This window comes from Diceros bicornis, chromosome 10 (assembly GCF_020826845.1).
Source record: "Diceros bicornis minor isolate mBicDic1 chromosome 10, mDicBic1.mat.cur, whole genome shotgun sequence".
In the NCBI taxonomy this organism is placed as follows: domain Eukaryota; kingdom Metazoa; phylum Chordata; class Mammalia; order Perissodactyla; family Rhinocerotidae; genus Diceros; species Diceros bicornis.
In genome coordinates this window covers 47,265,281-47,291,810 of record NC_080749.1, presented here as the reverse complement: position 1 = coordinate 47,291,810, position 26,530 = coordinate 47,265,281, and the positions used below count along the sequence as shown (strand labels likewise).

Below are 26,530 nucleotides of genomic sequence, written 5' to 3'. Positions count from 1 at the left end.
TGTATTTTATTGATTTTATAAGGAAAGCTATTAATAAATTTGGAGATACTTGAAAATCTTATAAAATATATGTTATGTTTGCCAGAAAGTTTTACTATATTTCAAGTATTTAAGAGTTTATCTCAGGTAACCATAAATAAAACACATTTGTAAGATAATGAAATAAAATAGCTATTTATAGGGCAAAGAATTTCTTTATTTCAAAGTTTTAAGTAAATGTTATAGGAAATAGTATTTATGGATTCTGTATAATTGTAATTTAAAGTATTGGATTATTTTATTATCATTTATAAAAATAGACAAAGCAATGGGATTGAAAATACTACACAGACACACAGTGCAGGAGTAAGAATGTATTCTGAAATTCAGCCACTTTAGGGTAAAATATGGCATCAATTAAAAGAGTATAATCTATTTAATTTAGAAGTAAAAGTGCCGTATGTCTAATAGAAGTTTAAAGAACCTAATTATCTCTATCCTAATTAGGTCAGCTAAAAGATGTCAGTTTTTTTCACTTAAAGGTCAGTTATTGGATTCCAGCGATCAAATCATTATTTGATTCAACTTTATCCTCATACACACAAAAATTTAAACTGATCTCAGGGTAATGATCCCAGTGTGTTAATACCGACCGGGATGACACAGGACCAAACCAACTTTAGTTCCTTATTGACAACACAGGTAACAATGACCAGTAAATAGACAATGTTGAAGCAGAGGAGGGGATTGGAGGCAGAGAGGGAGAGGGAAACTTAGTCCACCTATGATGCTCCAGTGTAACTGGAGTCTTGCTAACCGCCTGTGACTCTTCAAAGCAACTATCTAGTCAATGGCTTCATGAAGCCTAGCATCACTTCCATTTTTATTTAATATGTATTGAGGGACCTGCTAGTGCTAGTCATTGTTTAGATATGAAAAAAATGACACATTCAGCTTAATGGACTCACAAATCAAGTGCAACTTTAAAAGATAGAGAAAGACAAAACCTGACAAAGAAACAAATATTTTGTCCTAGATCATCATAACTGTGTTTGGCATTTAATTTGTGATCTTTAAATGTCCAATAGTGCCCAGCATAACATATCCCATAGCAGGGTATATTGGTCTGATACGAAGAATTTATGAGTAAGCTTTGGGAAAAATCAGAAATAGTGGCATTTCAGAGATCCAGTCTAATTAGGAGTAGAATCAAAACAGGTATAGTTGATGTCTTGTGGTTTTGAATAGGATTTTGAAACTGGATTTTATGTTTAAAATGAAGGATAAACACATGTAGTTATATGGTTCTATTTTTTAAGGATATACAGATACGATGAGTTATAGAGCCTATTTTGAATCACACAGAAATATCATATGAAGAATAAAATGTTATTCCTTGTGTAAATATTAAGCACATATTTGTTATTTGTTACAAGAGGAATTCAGCAAGCTGGTTGTGAAAGTAACACAGTCTAAGTAAGCAGGACGTTGGCCATGTCACAGAGCCGGGTATAAACAGGTACACAGACATGGGAGGTGACAGGAAACATCTGCCTTTAAGGGAATCGGCAAATCACTGGAAGTGGAACAAGTGACAGATTTGAGTTGATGAGTGACACAGAAAATGTGTTGTGTCGGAGGTTACCATTGTTGTCTTAGAAATCTGTTTTGGTTTTGAGCTATTCGAACTGTTACCTAGAATAGGTAGGGAAATCGTGACTTATGCAAAACAAATTCCGGAAGTGATTTAAATGAACATGAGTTTCAGTATTATGGCAAGGGAATACTACCACCGCTTCCTTTGTTTCTAACAAAGGAAACTAGTCAATACATGATTGGCACTGTGTGTTGCATGTTTCTGTCTATACAAAGTGGAGTGGAGAATTAAGGGCTTTATTTGGATAAAAAGGAATATATGTATATTCGTTCTTTCAACAAGTGGTATCTCTTATGTATCAAGCATTATGCAACTATATTTAACTTGCTACAGATAAGTGCTTCATTTATTCACTTTTCTTTACACATATTTATATTATTAAACTTATTCATTTTATAAAGGGCTCTTAATATTTCTTATCTTTCATCATTAATGATATTAGAAGTGATATTGATGATCAAGAATTCAATTAAAAAATCTGGCTATCTGACTATATACAATTCTATAACTATCCAAATTCTGAATTAATGTTTCATTTAAATGCTGGGCATTGTCTTATATTGAGTCTTAGATCTGCGTTTCTTTAATGAATATAGTATTGTCGGGGGAAGAGGGAGAATCTCCCTCTGCCCTTTCCCTTAAGGTTCTTCTGGCTGGCCAAATAATCAACAAGACAGGTTAGCAGGAGAAAATAATACCAAGTTTAATAACATGTATACATGGGAGAAACTCAGAAATGAGCAACTCGTCCCTCTGTCTAAGCTGCTTGCTTAAGTATTGCAGCTAAAGACGAGGAGCGTGTTGGGGGTGGGTAGTGGCCTGGGACTTCAGAGGGCAGGAGGACAATTCTTTTCAGGGTCATCTATAGATAATGTGGTCAGGGAGAGATAGATAGAGTTTTTTGATAAAAGGGGCTTGGTGCCCCTCCCATTGTAACATCTATTTTACATTATCTTTATAGCCATCATGATAGAAGATCTGTTCCAGGAATGAGCCACCATGTCAGATTCTTTAGGCAGTTAGTGGGGGAGGTCAAATGTCCTTATTGTCTTCAGCTCGAAATAATCCGCATACCAGAGTGGTGCTTCCTGGGGCAGCTTGCCCTGAGCACCATCAGTATTCAATATAAACAAATATCTGTGTTACATTTTATGTGTTGCTTAGCCCAACACATATATTTAGTACTCTATGTAGTACTATGGTTCCCATCCCTGGGGTCAAATTAATCCTAGAGAATTTGTATCACAGCACCGTTAGGTCTAAATCTTTTTTTAAAATTTTAGTTGAGACGAGATTCAGAAATGGAAACCACTTAGGAGGGTTTGCTCCTTCTCAGGAAGGAAGAAACAGAAAGCACAACGTGCTGTCAAAGCGTTATAAATGGGTTTCATCTTCATTCTTTCCTAAAATACGTCTCTGTTATATAGACCATTCTGACACATAGTCTTTTATGAGATCTTGAAAATGCAAGTCTAAGTATGTCTTGTTCTTCCCCCACCCCCAACCCAGTGTCTGAAATCATGGACAGCATGATGCCTTTTTTCATCTTTATTCACCAAACATTTACTGAAACCTTTTTATGTCAGTTGCATACGAGGGAATGTGCACAAAAACATATTCCTATCTAGCTTATAGTATAGTGGAGAAAATAGAATAAAATGGTAGATAATTTAGAGTTGTTTGCATTCAGAAATAACATATGTAAAGAGTTGAGCCAACATCCTCATAATTCAATCATTTCCATTTCTGTGATATGTTTAAAAACAGGAATATACATGAGAACTCAGCTTTGATATGCACTATATTGTTGTTTCATATCCTCTCTAGTCGCAGTTAGATCATTTCCAGTCTAAAAATACTATTCATATTAATGAAAATACAAAACATTTGCCATGTTTCACCTCAGAGCTGGCTGTGTTTCTGTAGTAGGTACAGAAATTCAAAATGCTTATGTATACTTAGTGCTGAAATATGGATAGAAAATATTTGAAAAAGTTCTCACAATCCCTTGAATGATTATTTTAGGTACTTATTGATTGATATGTTAATCATTTGTTATTATTTATAATAATAATAATAAATAATTTATAAGCATTTAAAAATTTAAAACTAAAAGTGCTGTGTAATAAATTAATCATGTTAATATCTGGGATTAATGTGACCCCAGGGATGTGAACTATAGTACTAAATGTAATTCAAATGAAAGAGGGGGATAAACTAGCCAATATATTCCCACTATTTCCACCCAAAGGTAAAGTAGTAGAAACTTAAAATGCTTTGAGTTCACAGAAAAAGAAAAGAAAAAGTCTTTTGTCCTAGATTTAGAGGGAAAAAGTACAACTCAGTTGTTCACAATCATATATGGGAGGAACAAGCCTATGGATGGAATTGGGATAGTAATCACACCAGCAACCACTACCAAGAGAACATTTGCTTTCAAAGTGTAGAATATATTTTAAGAGAGCAATTGGCTTCTGAAATGAAGCTAATCTCAACAGTTTAATTAAAAAAAAACACTCTCTGGGAGATGTGCCAAACCAGACTCTTCTTGCCTTAATGCATAGGCTAGCATATGGCTCTATACTGTTTAAAATTATGTCATTATTAGGTAAACTGTCTTGTAGTAAAACACAATGCCATGATCAGAAGGCAGAATTTTCATATATAGTTAGTAGTCTTAGAGGAAAACGTTTGCACCATAGTCAACTGTTTTCAAAGTTCCGTGTTCTAAATCGTGCCTGGCTTTGTTTTAAACAGGCAGTTGCAGCAGCATCAGCCGCTTCAAGAGATTTCAGTGGAATAGGTGGGTTAGGAGAGCTTTTGGAAAGTTCTTCCGAAGCATCAAAGTTAAGCTCCAAAAGTGCTAAGGAGTGGAGGAACCGAAGGAAGAAAAGAAGACAGAGGGAGCATCTTGAAGGAAACAAAGGAGAGGGAGACAGGTTTCCCAAATCTGAATCTGAAGACAGCGTCAAAAGAAGAAGCTTCCTTTTCTCCATGGATGGAAACCGACTGACCAGTGACAAGAAATTCTACTCCCCTCATCAGGTATGGTTTTCTACTAAGTGCTCCAGTTTGTCTTGTCACTGCTATTGCTTTGTAACTGCTGTATTTTGTTTGATATATTTTTTGTAATATCTGATTTAAATGAGGGACAGGGAACTAATGCTTAATATAGTTATTTAAATTTGTATTATAAATTTGTGCCTTTAAAAGGGACTTTTATTAAACCATTAATAACTTTTAATTTAAGGTCATCAGCTTTAAACATTGCACTATTGTGAGAACACATTTCTTAATCTGCCTTTTTTTTTTGGTAGGGGGAAGGTGAAACCCATCAGACTTTTCTCTTCAGTGAGACGGTTTTGCAATCTCTTGTTTACATTTTCCATTTTGAGACCTCAAATGAACTTATCTTCTTTGCATATGGGTTTCTGCCTTTATTGTCTGAGGTTGTGATTGCAACATCCATATGAATTTTGAAAAGAAATGTCTGGATTTTGCCTTTATCTTTTGATGTGAGAACACTACTGTTGTGAGTCTCCATATGCTGATATGGTGTCATGCTATGATACATTAGAATGAAATTATGACCTAAATGCTCTTGAAGAGAACTAAACTGAAATAATCTGTATCTTCTCTGATTTAAGGCCAACTACCCAATTCTTCAGCATATTTTCAAGTCAAAGAGGGAAAATAGTTTCAACTCTTTAAGTTTTATTGGTTGCATAATATAAAGAGTAAATAGTTATGAAATCTGTGATAAGTACAATATGGCTTTGAACACTATTTGGTTCCATTAGAATTTCATGTGCTATGAATTATTAACTCTTCTAATCATATTAATCTGAGTCAGAATTATACTCTGAAGATAAAGCTTTGAGAGACACTCTATAAAATTAAGCTAAAGCAAAAAACTGTACATCAACCAAGACGCCTGATAGCCTTCTTATAAAGAACAAAAACTTAAAAAAAAAATTAGAGTGATAAACACAAAATTCAGTACGGTATTAGCTCATGATTGGGAGGAAAGGGCATATGTAAGTTATCAATGGGTGTTTATTTTATAATTTATATTGAATATGTAAATAAAATGTTTTAAAAGAAACAAACTCTACATTAATAACCTAAAACTTGAATTCTCATAGTAAGACAAAATAGATATGCACACACAAAAAGTTGTAAGATAAAAACCATTTTCCTATAGATAATGCCAGTGTCAAGAGATCCAATTACTATCTTGCATTATACAGACATAAAGTATGATATTAAATCAGTATAACACATTTGGGATTAACTTGAAGCTCTGTAGAGCAAGTTAGTTTCTCGGACCAGATTTTTTTGGCTTAAACTGTCACTCTTGATATTTTAGCATTATTAAGACTATTTGGAGTCATGAGGATTAGGAGTATTTGACATGATAGCATAATGATTGATGTCACAAAAGCTTGTGTTCATATCTCAACTCCAAATTAGTTCTGTGACTTTGGTTGAGTCACTTGTACTTTGTAAGATTTCTGTAAAATGGGGTAATAATGTCCACCTTAAAGAGTTGTGGGGAATTAAGCAATATATAGAAAACTTATGTGACAAATAGTAAAGCTCTTCTTAAGTTCAAGTGGGTGAATGAATTCCAAATGAGGGAAACTAAAAACTTTTGAGCAGTTTCAATTACTCACAAATGTATATGCATAGTAGCAATATTTACATGAACATATTTGTGTGTTTTTGAAAATAGTATTATTTCCATCGTTTCATCACTGTGATCAAATAAAAACTTGTGGATTAATTAGTAAATCAACAAATATTTATTGATCACCTACTATGTGGCAGAAATAGTTCTAGATGCTGAAAATTCCTCAATGAACAAAAAAGATACAGTTCACTGACCTCAGGAAACTTTATACTACAGGAGGAGACAGACAATAAACAAGATAAATAAGTTATGGACTATGTTAAAAGGTGCTAAGTGCTATGGGAAAAAACAAATAAAGCAGGAAAAGGGGATCAGGAACACCAACGGGAGGTAAAAATTTTAAAAAGAGTAGTTTGGGAAGGCCTCACCATAAAGGAGACATTTCAGCAAAGATTTAGAGGCAGTGAGGCCAGAGGCTATCTCGGGGAAGAGCACTGCAGGCTCAGGGAAGAGCGAGTGTAAGGCGCTGATGTGACAGTGTGCCTGGAATGCTCCAGGAGCAGCCAGGAGGCCTGCGTTGAGTGAACCATGGAGAACCAATAGCAGAGGAAAGTGAGTTGACGGCCAGAGTTTAAATACTAAAAACAGAATCAATATACACATATTATATGCAGTTCATTCTATATTTATAGATAGAGAGATAGCAAGATAGCTAAATAAGTGGGTGGGTAGATGGATAGATAGATGGTAGATCCTTCAAAAGTAAAAGAAATAGCCCATTAACATTGATATTTACATATCCCAGTAAAAACAGGCAGAAAGCATTAACACAACTCACAAGCAAAAATATACCAGAAGTTGGGGGCTGGCCTAGTAGTTAAGTTCGCGTACTCTGCTTCGGCGGCCCGGGGTTCGCTGGTTCAGATCCCAGGTGTGGGCCTATACACCACTCATCAAGCCATGCTGTGGTGGTGTCCCACATACAAAATAGAGGAAGACTGGCACAGATGTTAGCTCAGGGACAATCTTCCTCAAGCCAAAATAGGAAGATTGGCAACAGATGTTAGCTCAGGGCCAGTCTTCCTCACCAAAAAAACAAAAAAAACCCAAAAAAACCAGAAGAAATTTACAATTTCTGGCTGTGTGAACAAACAAGGACTCTGTCTGATAGGAAAAGAGAACCAGTGAAGGTAGTGGGGACAGGAAGCAAAAGATGGACAGGACATACTGTTCAAAACAAATGTATCTTCTAAAAATACCAAGGCAGAGAAACCATAAATTATGGGTAACCTGCTCTCTACTAACATAAATTTTAAATATTATTTTACATTTATTGAATTATTTTATTTTTAAGTAAATAATACATGTTCATAGTACAAAATGAAAAAGTATTTAAAGGTGTGCAATGGAAAGTGAATCCTCCCAGAGATTTTATCTATCTTGTTTGGACACACTGGACAATTTATTTTAAAGTTGAAGCTTTGTAGCTAGAACCAAGTGTAGTTGTTGACTTATTGAAGACATCGATAAGGTATATACATTTAACTCACTTTACGTGTTTCAGCTAGAACATCTTCAAATTCCTTGCATCATCATCCATCTGGACTTTGCCCAATCCACTTCAAGTTCAATCTCTATATGCAGGATTGTGTCTTACAGACCTAATTTCATCTATTTTCCCTTTTGTTATTGAAAATGAAGAAAAAGAATTCATATTTACCTTCTTGGAACAAGAAGGCAAAAAGAAAAAAAAAGATACCTGGGATTTGTGTTTTGGCATGACTGAGACAGAGAAAAATGGCCTTTTGGTCCCTAAAGCATAAAAGCTTGTTTTCCCTAGAGAAAAGTCTGCCACAGCTGTGGGTATTCCCTCCACTCTGCTGCATCTTCTAGTGTGTTATTTTTGGTTTCTTTTCCCTGAATACTATTTTTGTTATCTTCTTTTTCAGTCTCTGTTGCCTTGAAAGCTGTGCTCACACCCATTATTATACTTTCCAAAGAGTGAATAGAAGTTTCAAACAAACTCAAAGATCTGGAACGCCTTTGAAAACACCCCGACATAAAACCATGCAAATTAAAGGCATGTACCAGATACATTATGGACGTACACACATACCACATACTCCCAACAAATATCATGTAGACAGATTTCAGTTTCCAAAGACAGTCTCTGAACATAGGTATATTAAGATTGAACCATCCTAGGGATTAATGTAAAACACAGTATTCCTCTGAGTGTAGGCTGAAGTCCATCTGTATTAGTATCACCTGGAATGCGTGCTGAATATTCAGATTCCAGAGTCCTACCCTCTACTTACTGAATCCCAATTCCAAAAAGCTGAGACCTAAAAATACACACTAAAGTTTCAAAACACAAATCTGGACGTAACCAATATTATATTGATAAATTAAGTCTGAGGAGATTAAAACATTAACATTATTACTTGGGGCTGAATTAATGTCTTCACAAAGTCTCATTTCTTGATCATGTTGATGGGTGTAAAACCAGTCCAACTGCTATCGGACGTTGGGTAGCCAGACCTGCTGCACGAACTGAGTGTCATCTAGACAGTCTCAGGTTGGACAAGCTGGATAGCCAGTAGCTCCTGTGACTATTCTAATCAAATCCAAAGGAACAGCACTTTCCTTAATGAATAACGTCTTTCCAGAACATCACTGAGACAGAGGGCAACAAAGATTATTCTTGTCCTTTGCAGTGTGGGAAAAGCCAGAAAAATAAAGCTAAAAATGGGGCCTAAGAAAATCAGCATGACCTAATTAGGCAGAGGGACCAAAAGTAAATTTGATAGAGTCTGTCTTTCTTATTTTTTTTCCACTAAAATTATTTTATTTGGTTTAGACTGAAACTTGGAGGAAGAAAGGGAAGGTCCAGGTGTGTTGACTGTTGGCATATGGTTATGTATGCATATGTATGTGTATGTATGTATGTATGTATCTATTACCCTTCTACGAAGAAACGTAGGAGAGGTCATGAGAGATGAAGCAGGGAAGCAATGAGGAATGTCATTGTTAATGACGAGGGGAGTAAACAGAGATTCTGCAGACTCAATACAGATGTTTTTTAAAACTATCACCAAGGCTAGAATAAACACAGAATGATTTGGTGATACTGGTTTAAAATCCATCCAAAAAGTGAAAGAAGGGACTTCATGCTAAATCCTCATTTGCCAGTATCAGAAACTGTTTACTTGATTTATTTGTGAATATATATAATAAAAAAAGTTTTTGAATCATCCAGTTCTTTTTAATAAAATTAAAGTGAGATCAGAAGGATAAGCTGCCTTCTATATCACCCTCTTTGGTAAAGTCATGTATATATGTCTTGCTATTTCAAGCTAGTGTTAAATTTTAATTAATTTTTTTTTTCTTTTTTTTGTGAGAAAGATCAGCCCTGAGCTAACATGCATGCTAATCCTCCTCTTTTTGCTGAGGAAGAGCGGCTCTGAGCTAACATCTATTGCCAATCCTCCTCCTTTTTTTTTTCCCCCAAAGCCCCAGTAGATAGTTGTGTGTCATAGCTGTACATCCTTCTAGTTGCTGTATGTGGGACTCAGCCTCAGCATGGCTAGAGAAGCGGTGTGTCGGTGCGCACCCGGGATCCGAACCGGGCAGCCAGTAGCGGAGCGCGGGCGCACTTAACCGCTAAGCCACGGGGCCGGCCCTAAGCTAGTGTTAAATTTTAAATAAGAATAGTAATTTATATAGCAGTTTAAGAATTCTCTGTTGTGTTTGTTATGATACACATTCTCTCAAATAAGGTGAATCATTTGTAGCCATTTGGAAAATTGTTAGCAAATTTGGAAAGACGGCATCATAGGTAAGTTTCGTGACTTTTATTTCCATGTGGATAGAGACAAACAAGTCCAGAAAAACAGTAAACTAATTTTGTTTTAGAATCTAAAAGAAGAGAACAGGGAGATAATGGTTTTGTTTCTAAATCATTATCGAGAAGTAAAATATTTGGTTAAAATATTTTAAATGTGAGGGAACAGTCTCACTTGAACCAGAATTTATTTTCCAACTTGCCTGCCCTTCAGATCATGGTGTTTAGTGGTGAAAACCACCTACCAGTTGTTTAACCACCACTTGCACCAAAAAGAATAATTTATCCTCTCCAGCATCAGGTTCTGCACCTATAACAAAATTATGATAACCAAATCCACTTCACAATACTAGAGTGAAGGTTAAATGAAGTGGTTGTGCACTTAGTAAATTGCAAACCAGGTTTATTAATCAGAAAAACACTCTTTATATTTTAATTTGCATTGTGGTCCTTAATAAAAATACGAAAATATATTTGTTCTCTTTAAATTTTGTTACCTGTGTTTAAGAGTAAAACTATTCTAACACAAAAGCAAATAGATTCTGCTGTATTAAGACTTTTATTAAATAATTGTCCAATCCCTTTTTCCCTTGCTCTCTCCTCAGTCTCTGTTAAGTATCCGTGGCTCCCTGTTTTCCCCACGACGCAATAGCAAAACAAGCATTTTCAGCTTCAGAGGTCGGGCAAAGGACGTTGGTTCTGAAAATGACTTTGCTGATGATGAGCACAGCACATTTGAAGACAGCGAGAGCAGGAGAGATTCACTGTTTGTGCCGCACAGACATGGAGAGCGACGCAACAGTAACGTTAGTCAGGCCAGTATGTCATCCAGGATGGTGCCAGGGCTTCCAGCAAATGGGAAGATGCACAGCACTGTGGATTGCAATGGTGTGGTTTCCTTGGTGGGTGGACCATCAGCTCTAACCTCACTTTCTGGACTTCTGCCAGAGGTGATAATAGATAATCAGTTAGCTACTGCTGACATTTTACACCAATTTGAAATAATCAAGGCCTGGGCAATTTAGCCTGTTACACCATCCTGCTTCCCCAAAATGAAAGTCCTTAAAAATAATATATGATTTATTAATGGAAAACAATAGAATCTTTAGAACCCATTGAATTGTATGGGACCATTAGCTTTCAGATTCTTTAGGTTAAGAGAGCTCAGTTTTTAGAGTCTGGGATGAAACACACACCTGCAAATTCTGTAGAGATATCAACACAAAATAATGGGCACTTTGACGGCCAAATCATTATTATAGATATATGTTCACCCAGAATTGTGTAATTATCTATTCGTATCCTGGAAATTTCATATACTTAAAATTAAACATTGAAATGACCAATTTATTGATAATAGGCAGTTTTCATATAACTGTCAATATTACAGAGACTCTAAAATGTTTGGATGTCTATTAAAATGATTCTAAATTATTTTGATTTCTTATAGGATAGCATAAAGAAGTAATTAAAGAAATCTCAGGAAAGCACACACATTTCATTGTACATCTGTGTTTGTGCATGAAAAAAATTGGCCCATATATATGGGCCAATATATGTCAATATTGTCAATGTAGCCTCAAAGAAAACAATTCAACGTTGGAAATATATCATCCTATTATTTGTTTTGGGGGAAGATTGATCTGATTATTAATCATTGAGATAAGCTGAAAAATAATTTGCATTTGATTGAAATGAAAAAATATATGACTTTAGCATGCTTATGAAAATTTTCCTGGAAAATTCCAACAGGTTAATTAAAATATTTCTGCAACATAATTGCCCTATACGATTGCATCTCACTGGTGAATTCTTGTTAAAGGGTATCACCTGCAATAATTTTTTAAATGTTTATAGCTTAATAATAAACTCAATATTTTATTATTACTTGAAAATTGTTACCTGGAAAAATTGCATGTAGCATGATTTGCCAAATAAATGCTATGTGGTGTTGTATTATTCATTGAAAAGGGTGGTTTGAGCCATCAGTATTTGGTTTGCAGGGCACCACCACTGAAACGGAAGTCAGAAAGAGAAGGCTAAGTTCTTACCAGATTTCAATGGAGATGCTAGAGGATTCCTCTGGAAGGCAAAGAGCCGTGAGCATAGCCAGTATCCTGACCAACACAATGGAGGGTAAGAAGTAGACCATGGGATGTCAGCTTTCTATGGTCATATGCTTTGTGGAACTATTCCTTCTTCCCAAAAAATTTCAAAGTCAATTACCCAAGATCAGAACTGTATAATAGACCTAAGTAGATGACATGTGTAATACATTATTATCACATTGATTACAAAAACTAATATTGTCTTTATCTCTTTTTGCCTTGGGTCCTTATCTTATCTGCAGTGTGATATTTTACCACTTGATATTTGATATCAGTGAGGATTTATCCTTATGTTACATTATCCTTAAGCAATTACAGTAAATACTTCCCTTTTTAAATCTTGGTGTGTAGAAGAATAAGGAAACATCTCTTTCAAGCTTTGGTCTGTTCTCCAGGCATGGAAGTGGTGATGGGGTTGAGTGAGGCATATGAATGAGTTGGACAAATCAAAACCTGTGCTCCCCTTCAGCAGGGACCCTGAAAAAGATCTCTCCTCCATCTTCCACACATACAGAAACCAATACACTCCTCCAAAGGACAGCTGACACAAATGTTTGTTGATTTTGACACACAGGAATGGGCAGCAACTATTACTCCTTTGTTCATTCATTAAATAAGTCCCCACTGCCTGAAGTTTGGTACTGCAATTAGTACTGCATCGGTACTTCAATTTTATAAGTCAATTATATAAATCATATCTAACATATGTTCTTTGTGATACATCAATCACAATTTGTATCTTGTCCTATTGGTGTATGGGAGATCGGAACAGTCAGATAATAATTATTTTGTAATAGGTTTCATTAAAATTTCTAGTAACATTTTTATATAATAGGCTAAAATTCTAAATATGAATAACAGAAGTAGATTCTATACTAAATCTGAATCTATACTAAAAACAAGGACATACTACATTCTCATGGTGTGCAATATCAATGGTGATGTAGAGATAATCAGAGGAGAGTATGGGTCACACATATTAATAAGGATCACAGCTTTAGACAGTGTTCTTAAAAAGGTACTTTCAAAAGAAACAATAATTGTTTGACACATTTAATATTTCTGTAAAGCTTATTTTAAAATTCTGTTTTGATAAAGAGAATATAGAGATTTAATCAAGCATTATCTACTTATTAGATAATGAAGTTAGTTCAAACCAAAATATTCAATTCAAAGTGTTTATTTTGTGCATTTAATTAAAGAAGAGAGTCTATTTATATGACCTTTTTAATGAACATTTTGTGAAAATATTTAATGAAATTGTCCACTCAAGTTTAAGCTAAGTAATATGAACTTCCATCCTCAAGTAGAAGCATCGATTTTATCAAATAATATATAATCTATAGCAATAATAATTCATTTTTATTGTTATTTACCACTCTTGCTCTTTATTGTTCCCCCAGAACTTGAAGAATCTAGACAGAAGTGTCCACCATGCTGGTATAGATTTGCCAATATGTTCTTGATCTGGGACTGCTGTGATGCATGGTTGAAAGTAAAGCATCTTGTGAATTTAATTGTTATGGATCCATTTGTTGATCTTGCCATCACTATTTGCATTGTCTTAAACACCCTCTTTATGGCCATGGAACACTACCCAATGACTGGTCAGTTTAGCAGTGTGTTGACTGTAGGAAACCTGGTAAGTTCATTTGAAGTTTGCTTATTTCCTTTGGCAGGGATGGGGAAGATAGACCAAAGAGGAAATCCATCTGTGCTATGTTGAACCCAAAAATTATATCCTCTTTCTTCATAGGAAGAAACATGTAAAAGAATATTACAGGGAATCTCAGTAATAAGGTCTAAAATTCAACTGGTATGGATGCTGACTGTTTTGACCAACGTCCATGCTGATTGATCATGGTGTTTTACCAGTTGTAAATGTGTTAAAATCTTTGTCATTCTTACTGGAAATATAGTCTAGAGAAACCACGAGATCTAATTCTGGCCCACAACTATGCAGTTTTATTACACCCAGCCTCTGAAGAAATCATGTCCATTGAAGGAAATACACAAAGATTGATTTCTGTACAAAAGAGGGCATAGTTGTTTCAAAGCGAATTACCTAATAAAATGCTTCAGCAATATTCACATAAGAGAAGAAATAGTTGGTAAAAATGCATTTGTAATTTAGCCATACTTTTGGTTCAAATTACTAGAGCAGGAACCTGTGTGTGTGCTGACATGTACGTTGCTTCCTAAATCCACATGAAGAAATTGAAATGAATGAAGAAGTAAGAAAAGGATTTACATAGTTTATTAATCATTCCTTCCTTTTGGGCACAAGACAGAAACAAACTCAAACTAGTTTAAGGGTTAAAAAAAAGACTGACTCATGGAATGGAAAGAAAAGATGAACTACCAAACCATGTAAAGGGTAATTTTGCAGTTGAGCTTCAGGAAATGCTTTAACCAAGGGTTTGGATGTAACCTAAACATTCACTGCATCTTTTGTCTCTAGGTCAGGAAACACGCTCAGCCATAGCTCACTGGTTTTACGTCTTCTAACCTCTGCACTGGAGAAGGACTGGATCTCTTTTTCAGTTCCAGTTCAAAGACTCTCATGATAGGACTCTGCTTAGTACAGCCAGAGTCAGATTCTCACCTCTGGTTTAATCGGCCATGGCAGAGGGTAGAATCATGTGAAAACATGGCAGTCCTGAGGAATCATGCAGGTGGCGGAGCATGAAGGAGGAACGGGAATACTGGGCAGATAGTTGCACACAAGTGCACCCCAATAAATGACCTCAACTTCACCCCATTATTTGACTCAGTAAAACACCCACCAGATTCTTGAGATTTTCTTCATCTTTGGCACCTGTGATATTGATTTTTTTTTTCTGATTGTTCCTTGGTCTTTCCAATCACTCCATCTCTGCCTCCTTTTCTCGACTTCTCTTCTTATGCCTCTTAAGGCTATGTTTTTCACTCAATGTTTTTATATACTCAGCAACTCTAGAACTTATCTATTTTTGTGGTATAAGCTATGCTCCAGTCCTATATTTCCAACTGTTATAGATCATTGCTCAAAGATAATTTTAAACACAATATGTGACAGCTGAAAGATCATCTTTCCTAGCTTATTGAAAGTCCTAACAATCTCACTTCAGTCTTGTCTTACCTCTAATGGTGGCATTCCAGCTCCAAAGATAGAAATCTTAAGCTATTTTTACTTACTTTTCCTCTATTCCTTATATGCAATTGGATACGAAGACCCATTATTTCTTCTTTCAAGGTATCTCTTTTTTAATCCTCTAGCTACTATTAAAATATTTCCAGTACTCTGCACTCAGTATGCTTTCACCTTGCTAAAGTATCTATTGTCTGTATTTGTGGTTCACCACTCTTATCTGGTTTTCAAGACTCCCCATATGATGCCATTCTTCCTATACATCTTGTTGTCCATTGTTTCCTAGTCAGCCACTGTCAGCCCCACCAGAACTGCCTTATCACTGTACCACACAAATGTTTACATGTTTACATATGGGGGAAAAATTCACTGTTTTCCACATCACAGAGTGTTCTGACTCAAATCACCTCATTTTAATTCTTTATATTCTTCAAGGTCCAATTCTAGCCCTGTCTTCCCTAATATGACACTCAGTCCATATTAAACACTCTTTTCTTAACTCCTAATGCATTTGTGAATAAAACATGATTTAATATTAAACATTTTCTTGTATCATAATTCTGGGTTTTCAAATCCATTATAAATTACCTGATGACAGAGGTCATGTCCCATTTTCTATTGTATCTTCCACAGCTGTCACTCAGTGAATAGCCAACTGGTTGTTTCCTATCCAAAGGGGCTGCTTTATGTAGCATGTTTTTATGAGAGAACACGAGCTATGAAGTCAGGTGGAACTAGGTTTGACCTCGTTGCCAATGCTTACTAATAATGGAGCATCTGGACAAGTCTGATAAAAAATCTGAGTCTTTGTTTTCTATTATTGAAACGGATATAATAATATCCATCTTCCAGAGTTGTTGTGACGGTCGAATGAGGTAACGTGAAAACACTTAGCACTGTGCCTGGCATCTAGTGTGGGCTCAATAAACAATTTCCTTCCTCTTATATATGCTATTAACCTTTCTTTGAAATATTGATGGAAAATAGTTCTGCTCTAGCTCTTTTATTTTTCCCAGAATACTGGACAGTTAGGGAAGTTGAACAAGTGAAGGAAGAAATTTTGGAAATTTGCCAGAGTTAAGCAGGAAATTGAGGTTTTATAGAATTCCAATGTTGAGGTAACTGAGTATGGAATCACAGGATAAGAGAGGTTGGATTATAAGATGATCAAAGGGAAAAGCACTAGACTAAAGTGCCAAACCTGGGTCCAAGTCTAAGTGCCCATGCTATATATCTGGGTGGTCTTGAAAAAGTCACTTAGATCTTTGGGTCTGTTTTCTCATGAGTAAAATGCATTGGACTAGATGACTTTTCCTGTCCCTCCCACTTCTAAAATTCTATAACTTTATGAGTAGTGATGGAGATAGTGAGGTAGGGAAGTGGGGTGGAAGACTGATGACTGGTAGGTTGTTTGTGGTAGAACCATTGGTAAGTTGAAGTTAGTGCTGAGGAAACAAGGCTCATCAAGATAGAGTGTAGACGACAGGCAACAGACTTGAGTTCAACTATTTCTAACCATAAGAATAAGAGAATGTGTAAAGTGACTTTTGTTTCAATTGGCTGAAAGCTCCTAATTATTAAGAATAATAATATATCTATAAAGCATTTCATAGTTTAATTTCTCATAGCTTATTTGATACTCATAACAACCTTTATAATAAAATTTATATATATGAAAAATAATATATTATACAGTCATGCATCTCTTAACGACAGGATATGTTCCGAGAAATGTGTCATTAGGTGATTTTGTGATTGTGCAAACATCATAGAGTGTACTTAGACAAACCTAGATGGTATAACCTACTACACAGCTAGACTACATGGTACTAATCTTATGGGACCACCATTGTATATATGGTGTGTCATTGACCAAAACATCATTATGTGGTGCATAACTGTATATATCTGTGTGTGTGTGTGTGTGTGTGTGTGTATAGTATAGAGAGAGAGAGAGAGAGAGAGAGAGAGAGAGAGAGAGAGAGAAACCAGAGAGAGAGAAAGAGAGAATATTCCTTATATCATGGGTACTTAGCTGACTTTGGAGTATAGTATACACCTTGGATGGTTGCATTGCATATTTTCTGAGGATTTTATGGTTTGCTCATTAAATAAATTTAGAATTTCTATGGGCTAGTTTACTACTGCTCATGTGATTGCATGCTGCCTTATAAATAAGGACATAGAGGTTTTGGTTGAATTGCTAACAAAATAATATCCCATAAAACAGTTGTGAGATTTTCAGTCTTTATTTACATCAATGTGCCCCTTTTGCTTCCTGCTTCTGGAGCATACAAAAATTACATCACTTCTCTGTTAATTAGATTGATCAAATTTGAGTATCCAGAGATCTCAAATCTCTATTGAGTTTCTCTAAGATGCTCTGTTTGGTTTTTGTTTTTGATTTTGTTTAACCATTATAAAATCCATGCACCCACCTTAGGGATTCTATAAGCAAGAAATCTTCCATCAGTCATAGTAGGTTAGACAACCTCTTCATCATGCAAACATCTCCAATTAACCCGTAACTCTTTATTCAGGGAATAGAGACAGATATTTGTAGGTCCTACACTGGTTACATTTCTTACTATAACTGTCATTGTAACCAGTGATTAAGGGTCCAAGATATCCCCTTATTCTGCTAGACTCAGAAGGGAACTTAGAACAAGGTACCTGTTCTAAGGATCTGACAGGGTATTTGCAAATAAAAGTCTAAAGAAACGCAATTAGCAAAATGACTTTAATTAAATGGTGTGGCATAGGATATTAATTTAAAATCTCAGGAAAGGGACATGATAACTCTTTAAAGGAAAAAAATGGCTCTTGTTTATTGAAAGATAAAGCACTAGGGAGTCAAATCCTAGAATTCACCTGGGAGGCCTCTTGCATCAATGGAGTGCTATTTTGCCATCTAACTTCTTTCCTAGTGTGATATGATAATGCTTTGTTGTCTCCAAATGAACAACTTCTAATGAGGCTCTTGTGCAACGATAATTGTGTGTACAGCAATTTCTGAATAAAGTTTGCTAAGCAATACAATATAGATAAAAGTCCAAAAATTTTAGACACCAACTCGATAAATCCTCTCAATAAATATTCTCATTTGACAGATGAGGAAAATGACAATCACAAATGTCAAATGATTTCCCACAACTTTTAAGTATATTTCAATTTCATCCAAAAAAAAAGAATCAACAACAACAACAAATATTTAAAGATGCATATCCAAAAGACACAGGAATAATAAAACTAAAACAATAAAACAAGAGGCTAGTAGTAGTATTGCAAGAGAAGGCTGCGGTTACATCAAGTTCACTACAAAGGAATGGAACGCCAGTTTGGGCAAGTAGAGGTTCTGTAGAGCGTACTGATCAATATGCGAACTTCAGCCTTTATAATGAACCTTTCTATCTTTGTAATCTATATCAATGGAACTTTCCTCTCTAAGTAAATATTCAATAGGAAAACCTTCCCATCCCTGAATCGAGACCTTAACTTCAACGTTTGATCATCCCAATCCCTGTGCCCCCCAAAACAACTCCAAATGCTCCAAATTTCTTTACTCTTTGTCCAGACTCCTTAGACTGATTCTCATCTCCATCCTTAACACTTACACTTTTACTAATTATCATGTGTCATCCACGTAGAACAGATTAGGAACTTTTCACCAAACATCTCCTCATTAAAGAAGCTGGCTTAGGAAGCCTATAAATTCACTGTCCATAGAAATTTATGAGGAGCCAGTCTGGTGGCTGCAGAGGTTAAGTTCCCATGTTCCCCTTCGGCGGCCCAGGGTTCACCGGTTCAGATCCTGGGTGCAGACCTACTCACCGCTAGTCAAGCCGTGCTGAGGCGTCCCACATAGAAGAACTAGAAGGACCTACAACTAGGATATACAACTATGTACTGGGGCTTTGGGAAAAAAAAATGTATGAGTCTAAATGCAATGGTTTATGCAATGTCAGGTTTGTATATCTTAATTACTATTTTATTTTCAAAGCGTAGCACAATGTCTCTGTTGAAGTAGATGTTCAGCAATATTTTAGGAATGCATGAATGAATGGGTACAGAAGCCAATAATCCAAAATTTCAAAAGACAATAAGCTTCTATAGAACACAAGATATAATTAGGCTAAGTCTAAACAATAAACATTCAATATGTTTATAAACTATACATTGGAATTATATGTATAATCTTGTACATATCCAGAGGTTGCCAGTTCTTTCTGTTCTTAGCATTTTTTGGTGAAGCGTTAAAATTATGTAAACATAGGCATCATAATCAGTATGCTTGGTTGACCTTAGCTAGAATGAGAAAGACCTTCTAAAAATTCTTAATCATTGACCATGCTAAACCTAGACTAAAATGTGCCAAAAACAATCGTAGTGATTTTTAGGGCCTAAATTGAAAAATTTAAAGAGATATATGAAAAAAATCATTTTTCAGTGTGCATTCCACCATATATCTGGATTTTCATGTACTAGGCTTGCTTGAAATGCATTTTATTTCTATTTGAGTGAATGAATGAATGAATGATGAATTGCAGTTAAGCTATTTTTTCTGGGATGGATATTTCCTTAGGTCTTTCTGTGATTGGGAAAATGAGATGTTAGCTGCATTTACACATTTGTAAGAGAAAATCAAGATTTCTTTTAATTAATATGATCCTTTAGAAAAACAAATAATTTTGATACTGTTACTTTGATAGAGTTCCTTCAAGGTAAAGACTGATTTACCTTGGTAAATGGTAAGCTTGACTTTAAATGCATAAAGTCATAAAATTCAGCTTTTACCTACAGTTAATTAAAAGAATTGCTTTAAAAGATTTTTTGCAAGAGTAATTTCATAACACTTCATGTCCTTGGGTCCCTTAGCCTGTGATTTTGAGTTAAAAAACAAATTTTGAGTTTGTTTCATTGTTTTTCTTTCTATTGTCAAAGAGACATTCATCCAACTACTCAAATAATTTGTTAATCTTAATTATGGGTGTATGCATACTGAGAATGTTCTCCTGCTGCTTCCAATTAAATCTGCAGTTCCTTGCTCTATTAATCCATTAACCTTAATTCTGAGGCATGCATACAGAAATCATGATTATAAAACATTTGTGGCAAACTCACTCTTGTTTCAGGAATGTTTATAAAATTATAGAAATAAGATGGTGTCCATTAAAAAAGACCCAAAAATCAAGAACAAAATATAGTTTTTACCAAAGTTAAAATAATTTTTTAGTGGGGCCGGCCCAGTGGTGTAGCGGTTAAGTGCGCGCACTCCGCTTCAGTGGCCCAGGGTTCGCCGGTTCGGATCCCAGGTGCACACCAATGCACCGCTTGTCAAGCCATGCTGTGGCAGCGTCCCATATAAAGTAGAGGAAGATGGGCACGGATGTTAGAGCAGGGCCAATCTTCCTCATCAAAAAAGAGGAGGATTGGCATCGGATGTTAGCTCAGGGCTAATCTTCCTCACAAATAATAATAGTAATTTTTTAGTAAATTCCAATACTATACAGATTTGTTTCTAATGAAATAATACTAAAAAAAAATTGGTTGTGATTATGGTAAAAGCACAGTGTCCAAAAAGGGCAGTAGCTATTATTTAGTATCAGATTTAAAATGTGGATGATGAAATGTTTTAAAATCTGCACATTTTCCTGGAAATCTAGCAGATTTGTTAAAAAAAAAAAAAAAATCCACTTAAAATATTCCCCTGGAAAACAAATGCTAAACTTGTATCAATTTGTCATATTTCTTCACTTGAAAGTTTAGCTATGTCCTTTACAGATTTTTGCAGTGTCAATATTTTTTCAATGTTTGTGACGTACTGACTTCTACTTTACATTAGGTCTTCACTGGGATCTTCACAGCAGAAATGGTTCTCAAGATCATTGCCATGGACCCATATTATTATTTCCAAGAGGGCTGGAATATCTTTGATGGAATTATTGTCAGCCTCAGTTTGATGGAGCTTGGCCTGGCAAATGTGGAGGGGTTGTCTGTACTGAGATCATTCAGACTGGTATCTGCATAGACTATGTTTATATGCTGTCTTTCATGGCATAACATTTATTTTGAAAGTGAATCAATGTGTATTTATATAGTTATTTACTTTTAATGATATTTGAAATTTATACCAATATATGTGATATTCTAAGAAAATATATAAATATTCTCTTTAAAGCTGTGTGTGACTATTTTCTAAAAATGATAAAAATGGTTGGATAATTTCATAATGATTAACTATGTAGGGCACATTTAAAAACACACGTGCTTCTAAAATTATGTTTTAAATTCATTAAAAAACTTTTTTGCTTTAAAGTCTGTAAAGAAATGCTAATAAAATCTTTAGGTCCCAATTAATCTTAGCTTTTTATCAACCTTACTTATATTAGTGGGGATTATTTTGAAGAAATTTGTGGGAAAATGTTTGATACCATTAGCACTTTAAACAATGGTATAGCAAACGTTTTTGATATTATAGCAAAAAATTTTATTGAAAAATATGTAAAATTCTATTGGAAATTAAGTAAAATGTGTGTTGTTTTAAAATTGAAAGGAAGCCTTTCTATAAATTTTTTATTAAATTAGTTTATTTTACTTTTATGTGTCTATTAAAAATATATCTCATAATTTTAATATTTCTTTTTACTCTAAAATATAGTCTAGGGGTGACATTAGTTTGCTAAATTCACAAATGTCACTAATGAAAATACTAATTTGTTTTCATGGACGTATCTGTTGGTGAATCAGAAATGTCTTAATCACTTCTGAAATATTTTACCTTTCTTACTTTTTCATTTAAATGATATGATTTTATTTACAGTTCCAATATTATTACCTTTTTTTTCTGGATTTGAATTTTTTTAGTATGGTTTGAGATTTTATATTCCTCAGAGGTGGGTCTACAATAACACATACTAATGAAACCATGTCTAACTAACTTCCAAATTATATTGTGATTACTACTAAGAGTATCTTTTCACTTGATTACAGCTTCGAGTTTTCAAGTTGGCAAAATCCTGGCCTACCCTGAATATGCTAATTAAGATCATTGGCAATTCTGTGGGGGCTCTGGGTAACCTCACCTTGGTGTTGGCCATCATTGTCTTCATCTTTGCTGTGGTTGGCATGCAGCTGTTTGGTAAGAGCTACAAAGAATGTGTCTGCAAGATCTCCAGTGACTGTCAACTTCCACGCTGGCACATGAATGACTTCTTTCACTCCTTCCTGATTGTGTTCCGCGTGCTGTGTGGAGAGTGGATAGAGACCATGTGGGACTGTATGGAGGTTGCCGGCCAAGCCATGTGCCTTATTGTTTTCATGTTGGTCATGGTCATTGGAAACCTTGTGGTATGTATGTATTACAAATGCTCATAATTAAGAATAAGATCAGACAGTAGCTAGGAAGGTGGCCTGATGCAGTAGACACATCTCTGGTTTTATCATCAGTAGTCTAGACTCAAAACCCAGTACTAGCACAAGTTACTTAACTTCTCTGAGGCTCAAGTTCCCCAACTATGAAACTGGAATGACAAAACTGAAATCTTATGGTTGATGTGAGGATTAAATGAGGTATATCTGTGAAAGTTTGGGCGCATATATTCCTTTTTTTCTTTGTTTTTCTTCTTCAAAGAAATGTTTTTATCAAGACTAACTTTATCCTAATATTATTTTTATGGCCTGAATTATTTTTTTATCCTAATATTATTTTGATAAGATAAAGATCTCCAGTAAATCTAAAAATACAACTATCTCTTCTATACTGAAATTGCTCTCTACACATTCATAGTTCATATTGTTTGCTTACTCAGAGGCATAAATTTCATATTACCAAATTTTAAAGACAAATTTCAATGAAATAGAGCATTATATTTTAGCTATGTGTTGTAATTATCCAAATGACTTGGAAGGGGACTAAATAAATTCTTCCCTGAATTTGCTTTATTAAAGGAAAATAAATTATTGCAGTTTAAGTTATTCATATGTACGGACATTGAGCAAAGTTAAAAGACTTATTTTTAGCTCTGACTTAAAAACGCTAATGTAAAAGCATAATTTGCATATTTATGCATTTTATTGCTTAAATTTCTCAATCATGTGTGGACAAAGCATTTATTTATGCTATCATACTGGACCTTTCCTTTGAGAGGTAAAATTCAAATGCGATTGCTAAAATGAATGTTTGTGGGATACCTGTAGACATGCAATTTTTTTCAGAATAGTAAATTAGGAAGCTCTAGATTCTGAACAAAATCTGATACAGAAATAAGGAAACAAACTGGGGTTCTTGGTCTTCCTACCAAGTAACATTTTTTGAAACTCAGTGACTCCATTTCAAGTTTAAAATATTCCTATAAATAAATTTCCTTTTTCATCAGCTATAATGATTTATTCCTGTATTAATCACATTTTATCAGTTAATTAGGTAATTTTTTTCCCCTTGTATTCCAATGATACTCTGAGATTTAAGATTGCCTCGTATTTTCTGCACAAAAAAAGGGAAGAGAAAAATCATTTACATTATATGGGTCTAGCCTAAACCTTGGAATAATTTTAGATTTTTCTCCATCTGTTGAACTATTTGGACACATAAATTTCAGAGCACATTGATGGGAAATGTGTTCAACCTTGTATAATTCGCATTTAGAAATTTCTGCTGTTATAAAAGTGGCCATTAGACAAAGAAACTTGTATTTCAAGTATATTGTTTTCATACATATCACCAGGCTATTAATTAAATAAATTCATTATTTACACACATGAAGCTAGACATTCCCTAGGCAAACTGGTAAAATGACTAATGTGAAAATATCTCTTTTTTTCTCATTGGCCAAAACCATAAAAATGGGATTTTGTCTTTTCACTGGCAACCCTGAGTAGATACAGTTTAAATCTTAGAAGCTCTGGCTTCCTGTTGTCCTTCTTAGGAGGAAAGAAAAGGCTCTGCTTTGCCATTTTGTCCGTAAAGCAGGTAGAAGATAGTAGGTCCTTTAAATAGTGTGTGATTAAGACTTGGTGTCTGAGGGCCGGCCCCGCGGCTTAGCGGTTAAGTGCGTGCACTCCGCTGCTGGTGGTCCGGGTTCGGATCCTGGGCGCGCACTGACGCACCGCTTCTCTGGCCATGCTGAGGCCGCGTCCCACATACAGCAACTAGAAGGATGTGCAGCTATGACATACAACAATCTACTGGGGCTTTTGGGGGAAAATAAATAAATAAATAAAATCGTAAAAAAAATAAATAAAAACACTTGGTGTCTGAAATATAGTAAGCATTCAAGAAGTATCTATTGAATTAATTTTAGCAAAGATCTGTTAAGTTCCTTGTTTAAGCTACTATTTCTATGCATACTTGACTATTTGTGTATGTATTTTCTTTTCTTCTTACAGGTTCTGAACCTCTTTCTGGCCTTATTGTTGAGTTCATTTAGCTCAGACAATCTTGCTGCTACTGACGATGATAATGAAATGAACAATCTCCAAATTGCAGTAGGAAGGATGCAAAAAGGAATTGATTATGTTAAAAATAAGATACGGGAGTGTTTCCGAAAAACCTTTTTAAGAAAGCCAAAAGTTATAGAAATCCATGAAGGCAACAAAATAGACAGCTGCATGTCCAATAATACTGGAATTGAAATAAGCAAAGAGCTTAATTATCTTAAAGATGGGAATGGAACCACCAGTGGTGTAGGTACTGGAAGCAGTGTTGAAAAATATGTAATCGATGAAAATGATTATATGTCATTCATAAACAACCCCAGCCTCACTGTAACAGTGCCAATTGCTGTTGGAGAGTCTGACTTTGAAAACTTAAATACTGAAGAGTTCAGCAGTGAGTCAGAACTAGAAGAAAGCAAAGAGGTAAGAATGCTTTTAAAGTTTTTGTTGCATTTCCTATGGTAACCATGCACTATGATTATTTAGTATTTTTACTGTTTATATTATTAAAAGTATATTGAAATTCATATATACGGTAATGTGGGGAAATTATGAGATATTCTTTACTGGGAAATCTATTTATAGGAATTCCAAATTTTATATGAAATCATTATTCTGAAAAATGAGTATATTCATCTTGATAATTTGAAAGTCTGGTTAAAAAATATGGCCTTCCAAAAAGATACGTTATTTAACACATTCTATTCTACACTATATTATGCTCTTTAGAAAAATCAATGAACCTTATTTTATCGATCATTGTGCAAGTGTCATCTCCTTACTTTCTGTAATATATTAGGTTTTGCTATGATTCTTTTAATGTGAAAGTTTTGTGTAGTTTTTGTTCACCTCTGAAAGTTTTATTGACTATGATAGAGTGTTATTCATTTATGAAAGTGTTATACATATCAGGGAAGTGCAAGTAGCACTGATTACATTTTGCTCAGTCAAAGATAAGCAAATCTATAAGGTCTCACAGATTAACTTGAAAATACTAAGAATTACTTAGAAAAGCTCCACTTTAGGATTACAGTTAAACTGTAGAGTGAAAAGCTGCTCTTACTGTCATGTTAATTACCGTTTAAAAGAAAAGAAAGAAGAAAGGAAATTGTTCCTACTGTATGATTAGAATTCACAGGATCACATAATAGTAGCTTAATAGTATTAATTCTGCAATTCTGTGTTGTGGAGAACAGGATTAAAATTTTTTACTATTATTTACTTATGGACTTCTAATGTACCAGTAAGAAGTAAGTCTAGCATGGAGTTATAAGAGACATGTTTTAGCTTGAGGGTATAATATTGACACCATATGAATCAGACCAATGATATCTGATTTTATGAGCATATTTTGGAAATTTCTTTTTTAATAACAATATCGACAGAATTTGTGCAAGTAACAGGTAGCTGACAGTGTCACAACTCAGTCTCCTGATCCTTTTTTCAGGCATTTCAGAGCTGCTGAGATATATTATAATAGTAAATTTGAAAATATTTTGAAAAAGGTCAAAATACATACAATATGAGGTATAATATTCTTTCTCAGAATTCCACCCAAAGTCTGCTTAATGAATTCAATTCTAATTTATCTGTTGCTCATTCTGGTAAAATAAGAAATCAGTTCTAATTTTATTTCCCATCATCTGATGTAGATTTATTTAAGGAAAAACATTAGTTAATTAACTAGCATTTATTGAGCACTTTTTGTGAACTCAGCACTCTGCTGTATACGAAGAGTAAGGAAGCG

At 34.7% G+C, this 26,530-nt stretch overlaps 1 protein-coding gene across 11 annotated transcripts in view; it reads left to right on the top strand.

Moving 5' to 3' along the window:
* LOC131410785 (sodium channel protein type 3 subunit alpha) overlaps positions 1 to 26,530 on the top strand; it is an 80,879-nt gene that overhangs the window by 20,986 nt on the left and 33,363 nt on the right. For 4 of the 11 annotated variants that reach the window (XM_058549144.1, XM_058549140.1, XM_058549145.1 and 1 more), the window contains exons 10-16: positions 4,394 to 4,681; positions 10,719 to 11,063; positions 12,117 to 12,249; positions 13,625 to 13,863; positions 21,194 to 21,367; positions 22,342 to 22,698; positions 24,736 to 25,206. In XM_058549144.1, coding sequence (XP_058405127.1) covers positions 4,394 to 4,681; positions 10,719 to 11,063; positions 12,117 to 12,249; positions 13,625 to 13,863; positions 21,194 to 21,367; positions 22,342 to 22,698; positions 24,736 to 25,206 — 2,007 coding nt within the window. Of the gene's footprint in view, positions 1 to 4,393; positions 4,682 to 10,718; positions 11,097 to 12,113; positions 12,250 to 13,624; positions 13,864 to 21,193; positions 21,368 to 22,341; positions 22,699 to 24,735; positions 25,207 to 26,530 lie in introns of all 11 variants that reach the window. The other 7 variants (XM_058549146.1, XM_058549147.1, XM_058549138.1 and 4 more) reach the window with 5 other exon arrangements.